The sequence below is a fragment of the Acartia tonsa genome, chromosome 13 (genome assembly GCF_053477335.1).
Source record: "Acartia tonsa isolate MP-2025a chromosome 13, ASM5347733v1, whole genome shotgun sequence".
Classification (NCBI taxonomy): Eukaryota; Metazoa; Arthropoda; class Copepoda; order Calanoida; family Acartiidae; genus Acartia; species Acartia tonsa.
Genome location: NC_137272.1, coordinates 17,290,586 through 17,297,056, shown reverse-complemented (window position 1 = coordinate 17,297,056; position 6,471 = coordinate 17,290,586). Strand labels below are relative to the sequence as shown.

The following is a 6,471-nucleotide window of genomic DNA, read 5'->3' as shown; positions in this document are numbered from 1 at the left end:
GACGTTTGTCCCACTCTGACGTTTGTCCCACTCTGACGTTTGGGACTCTTGCGTTTGGGACTCTTGCGTTTGGGACTCTTGCGTTTGTCCACTCTGACGTTTGGGACTCTTACGTTTGGGGTAGGACCATCGAAACATTATGTGAAACAAATATATTTGCTACTTTATAATTTAAGCTAATTTGTATGTACGTCCTCTCTGTTTATATCATCTCCGAGGCCCTCTATTTGGTCTCTCAGAGTAATGGATATAGAATATGTGGATATATTGACAGGGAAAAATTTGTCGTTTAGATTGCCACAATAATCCTCATTTATTGATCAGTTCGTTCATCCAGTAGGAGGGAAGGCGATGGGATAAAGGGGTTTATGGGGGATATCGTTATTTTAGCCTGGTGTGAGAATCACATTATTAGAGTCCATGAAAGTCTGGTGCAACATCCAAGTAATAATATATCAACTCTCAGAGAATTACCTATATGGTCTCTTAGAGTAGTATAACAACCATTACTTGTATATATATTATATGATGTTTGAAGATATATATTTATATGCGTAGCATTTCTATAATTAGGGTATCATTATATGAGTTCGAATTCATTAAATTAGGGATTTTAGAATTGTCCTATCGATTTAAAACTGTATATAGTGAATTTTCTTTGGACTTAAAAATCAATATTCTGCTTATTAAGTTATGACACTCTACAAGGGATTTTGTTCGTTTGTCCTTATATCTAACTATAGAGCTTCGCTTTTATGGATGATGCCCTCCTTATTTTCTTTGTAACTTTGCTGTATTCATAGTTTATCTGTAAAACTCAACAAAGACCCTTATTCAAATTTTAAATCGTTCTGTTAATTTGAAACTTTATTACAGGTCAACAAGAAAGTCATTAATTTTAGTAGGAAAGGAGATTTGTTTCGAAGAATTTATGTGAATTTGACTTCAGTAAAGCATTTGTTGTTAATAACTTATTTTCTTTTATTTGGGAAGATTTGTTTGTTGGGTTAAAAGTTGCAAAAATAACCTTCCTAAAGTAGAAATTAGTCTTTCAATTTTGTGTGGAAGATTTATTTAAAGTCCTATGATTAGAGTAAAACACTAGAGGGGTGAAATAACTGTAGGTCCTCATCCCAAGGACCTTGCGCCGACTCTCAATTGGGTCTTTGAAAATCATCTAATAGTGTCGATAATATTAACACAACCAAGAAGCAGAAAATAATTTGCTAGCAGACTAAAAAGGTCCTTGAATAAGCGGGGCAAGTAGTTATCTGTATATACATCTATACTATAAATTCATAGTCTTAAGCATTCTGTTTCTCTTTCTTATATTAAACATACATTCTACCTTTTAAAAGTCGTCTTACTTTTGCTTGGATTCAAAATTTCTATAATAAAAATTATTTCCTAAATCCTAATAAATAAAAATGCTTCCAAAAAAAATATTTTTATGTCTTAAAATGTTACATTAACTTTGAACTTTCTTGTCATGATTACATAGTTACTTAGTCTTAATATAATGCCTTATCGGCACAAGAATAAGCTGGCAATTTTGAAAAGAGAATCCTGCCTGAAATAAAAAGCATAATAAAATGATAAAATTTTGCTTTGAATAAAGACACATTTGTTGTTTTTCCCACCCACCCTAACTAATTTGGAAAGTAAATAGAAAATAAGGGTGGGGTAGTTTTTCATTTGTTAGTGTTTTACAAAACTTTAAGTTAGGTTAGCTTATTGATGGTACTACAGCTAAAGGCTCCGCAGGGTTAGGACTTCCAACAGAAATTTAACATAAAAAAACTATCCCCTTCCCCTTTATTTTTTTTGAAATATTTCAAAATATTAGAAGGGGGAGATTAGGGTACTGTGCTTGCTATGTCAATAACCCTTCTATGATTTTAGAACACTTTTCTTGAAATTTATAGATAGATTTGTACAAATTGTGATCTGCCTACCATAGCTGATTCAGGGATGGTTGATTTCTTAAGAACCCACCTAATTTTTCCTTAGTAGCACTTGTTTTCGCTACAATTCAAGTATGAACACAGTTATAGTGTCTGACTGATTATGACGTAACAAAAAAAATTAGCCAATGAGAGGCCATTATAAATTTTACCATTGGTCAATAACGGCCTCTCATTGGCTATTTTTTTTTGTTACGTCATAATCAGTCAGACACTATTACTGTGTTCTTCAAGTATGCATAAATTTTCTTCCAAATAATTTTCTCAGTCTTTGAATTTAGTAATCATAGTAAGTAGAAGGGAGTTACTAAGTTAAGAAAATACAATTTAATTAAAGTTCAGTTTCTTTTCCTTTTACTTGGAAGTAGGGCAGATATTCTAATAAGAATCGAACTGATATTGCGAATTATGTAATACAATTTTTCTATACCAAATTGTAATCAAATTTGTGTTTATTAGAATAACATAGAATAAACCACGTTTATCATCATAGCTTTATAGTAAGTAAAGAGAATCGACACACAAAAAAAACAATCATTCAACTTGTATAGAAACTGAGCAAATCATATTTATTTAATTGCGCTACGAACGGACAGACGAACCTTACCTAAAGTTTTTATTTGCTACATGCAAGTGGTAAATGTTTTTTTAATCAATGTTTTATAAAATCTAATGGTTATAAATTATTTTGTTTATAGATTATACTATACTATCCTTTAATATAAAAAGTAAGTTTTTTGTCCTAAAACGTTAATGGCTATTAAACCGATTGCGTTCTCTATTGTAAAAAACTTTCACCTAGGTCGCAGAATAGTTTTAATTAGGCTAAGGGCACAGACGTGAGTCTATATATCATATATCTATCAACTCCTCAACTATTAAATGTATTGTTAACCAATTTTATCTATTTTTTATCAGAGGGTTTATAGACCAAAATGGGCTATTACAAGATATAAGATTGGTTTATGGTACAAGAAGGGAGGAAGGGATTATTGGATGGTAAATTATACTGGTACCCAAAGTTTGTTATTTATTTTTACAAACTAGCAGTGTTAGCCAGAAATTTTAAAATACTATAGAGGTAAAATTGTTCATCAAAATTGGGGACGTATATAGATTTATCATACATTACCTTATTCCTTAACTTCCTTGATACTTGATTGATATAATTCAGAAGAAAATCAAATTTGATTATATGGTAATTTTTTGCATAGTAGGATAACTACTTACCTTTTCCAAACGAATACACTTGTAAAAGTACATCCTTGTTTCTAAGTGGATTTTAATAAAACACAAATTGCCTATTTTGAAGGAGACATTGTAAATAAAAAAGATTGATGCTCTATGATTTTTTAGCATTCCATTGACTAATAACAAGGATGACACCATCCAAAATTAGCGATTTACAAAAAATAGATGATGATAATACGGAAAAAAAAAGATGTAAAAGAATTTGTTAAAATCAAGAATAGATTTATTGAAGAAAAAATCAATTTTCTCATAGCGTTACGGATTAACGTACTGACTAACGAACGGACAAAATAAATTGTTTAGTATCTTTGCTACTTAAGAATCAACAACGAAATGAACTAAGCATGTCGATAAACTTTATTACAGCCATTTAATAAGTAAAATTAATTAACATCTATAATTAGAAATTATACTTTGATGTAAAACAATTAAATAAAATGATCAGAAATTTACATTTCAATTAGCTATTTAGTTAACAATAACTAGGTATAGTTTATTTGTCTTTTTTAAAGTTAAATACATCTTTGGGTTTAAATTTTGTCTTTTAAGCTTTTATTAAGTATCTTTCTAGAATTAATTTCTTAGTAACTAATTAAAAATTTTGCATGATCTAAAAGAGTTAAATTCAATAGCATTTTAACATTTACTAGTGGCTACGGCATTAACTTAAAGGGATATTTTATGCTTAAGACTAAAAAAAATAAGACAATCTTTTTTTTGAGGGAGAAAATAACCCACCCTTTAATTAGTATTAGTGGTCTTTAGGGGCACTTAAGATGGGGGATGAGATAAATTTTTTTCTGCGGGTGATTTCTCTTGGGATGGTGGTGAAACCATCCAAGGACCTATTGGGACAGACAAACATCCTTTTACTTTTATATAAAGATAAGGCAATAATGTCATGAAGAAAACACATAACAACATATAATTACTTTTCCAGTATGGCTTCGAATCCAATTAATATCCACTGGATTAGAACAGGTTCTCATCCATACTGAAAATCATGTACCGTATCGTATTTTAGACAATTTTCTATAAATAATAAAATGAAATTAATACCAGTTTTGTAAGCCAGGGCCTTATGCCACTTAAGGAGTGACAAAACTGGAATTAATCTTTTTTAAATAAAATTATTTTACTATCCGGGGAAAGATGTCTATAATGCGATGCCATAAATAACTATACAACCATTTAAAGATTTTAAATAACTTTAAGAACAGTTAGACACATCGTTTTATGGTTAAAATTTTAAATTCATAAAAGTTGGCATCTTAGTGTTCTGTAATTAAACTAAAATTTAATAACTGTTTATAGCGAAGTTTCGTAGATAAAGATGGTAACTGCTCGCACTTTTCTGTTCTTTTCCACCTAAAAAAACACAAGTTTAGTTTAGTTTTTTGTAATAAAAAAAATCTTATTGCTTTCCCACAATAGACTGGTGGAGTACTGACCCTCCCCCCCCCCCCCCTCATTCCTATAACTGCAGGGCCCTAACCCTGATGGGCTACCCATTACTCAATATAACCTAACCTAACTTGATCTACAAAAAATAATAACAACCCCCCTCTTATTTCAATTTGTTTCAAAATAAGGGGTGTAAGGTTGGAGTTGTTATCAATACTTAGGATATTAAAGAAAAACAATAATGGGGTGAATGGGTTAAATAGCTGTATGTCCCATTCCTGAGGACCCTGTGCAGACCTCCAATTGGGTATTTTAAATCAACCAATAGCGTCGGGAATATTAACACAGACAAGTCCCTACAAAAGAGCAGCATTTTGCTAGAAAACTCAAAAGGTTCCTAACAAGCGGATCCAGGTAGTTGTCTGGTTATACATCTATACTACAGATTTATTCTTAAGCTGATATTTCAAATGTCAATTTATTTTATTTTTTAAATAGAAAGAAGGGTTATTTTGAGTTTAAGTTTAGATGAGAAACACACATAAAGAGACAAACAAACACACGAAAGATTAAAACAACTTAAATGACAAACACACACGGCCAATTAAAGAAAATATTCTCTATGAAAAAAAGTTGGCCCTTTTAACCTTGATAATAAAAGTTTGTTATTCTTTGAAATAAATCTATTCAGGGTTAAACAAAAACTTTGGTCTAAATTCAAAATTGACAAAATAAATTCATAGAAAGTAGAGACTGCTCCCAATTATTTAGGGGCTATGTTTTAGAGAAGGACCAATGTAAATCTTAACTAAATTGGAAAACTCAATCGGTTCAGTATTTTGTGAAATATTAAGCTCCAGATAAAAAGAGATGGACAGACAGACAAAGGGGAATGCTAATCTTAATAGGACAATCTTTTTTGTATATAAATAACAACATTCATATTTATGTACTAGATCATATGTTATAGAAACATTGCCTAAAAATTTCACCAGTCTATCTTCAATAACAGCTGAGAAAATCCCATTTCCCCAATATCACCACGGACTGACTGATGGACAGACAAATTATAGAGTAGCTTCATTATTAAAACTAATTACCCAATCCAACTCATTAATATCTATATCCTCCAGACCCTTCATCTTTCCCTTCTTCATTTTGGCCAGGTTCTTCTTTAGTTCTGCCAGGTCGCCAGCAATGTCAACGTCCAATTCCAGGTTGTTTTTATCTACAATAAGATTAGGAATCTTAAAAACTTATGCCTTTTGAATTTAAAAAGTTAATTATTTGTTTTGTGTAAATAAACGTACAAATTACATTTGCATCGAATTAACACAAATGATTTATACAAAAGTAACAGGATGTATATGTATGTGCAGCAAAGCTCTCAATAACCCCTGAAACGAAATTATTTCCATTTACTGCAAAGCAAAAGCAAAGTGGATTATTGTCTCCTACTCCCTGTTCATCAATTGTTCCTAGATGCCCAAAGGGGTGTAGCTTTTATATTCTAATAAGCTATTAACTGCTCGCAGCTCTATATGATTACCTGTATGCTCGCCAAGTTTTCTCAGGGTGTAAGCCAGCTTGAACTAAGCCTGTAGCTATGCTGCTAGCAGCCCTATATGATTACCTGCATGCTCTCCAAGTTTTCTCAGGGTGTCAGCCAGCTTGAGCTGAGCCTGTATCTGTGCTCGCAGCTCCTGCATCTTCTTCCAACTCTCAGCATATTGACGTCTAAATTTAAATTATTATGTCAAATAATCGTAAAATATATCTACAAAAAAAGGGATAGAGAGATGGGACAAAGGAATTCATTCAAATTAAGAGTTCAAGTTTAAACGCCATGAAA

At 31.4% G+C, this 6,471-nt stretch overlaps 1 protein-coding gene across 7 annotated transcripts in view; it reads right to left on the bottom strand.

Annotated features, from left to right (window-relative positions):
• Nucleotides 1-3,554: 3,554 nt before the first annotated feature.
• Nucleotides 3,555-6,471, bottom strand: part of LOC145335095 (TWiK family of potassium channels protein 7-like) — a 92,947-nt gene continuing 90,030 nt past the window's right edge. For all 7 annotated transcript variants that reach the window (XM_080180803.1, XM_080180804.1, XM_080180805.1 and 4 more), the window contains 3 exons: nucleotides 6,253-6,356; nucleotides 5,720-5,847; nucleotides 3,555-4,583 (listed from right to left, as the gene is read on the bottom strand). In XM_080180803.1, the coding sequence (XP_080036929.1) occupies nucleotides 4,524-4,583; nucleotides 5,720-5,847; nucleotides 6,253-6,356 (292 nt within the window). In that variant the 3' untranslated portion in view covers nucleotides 3,555-4,523. The remainder of the gene's footprint in view (nucleotides 4,584-5,719; nucleotides 5,848-6,252; nucleotides 6,357-6,471) is intronic.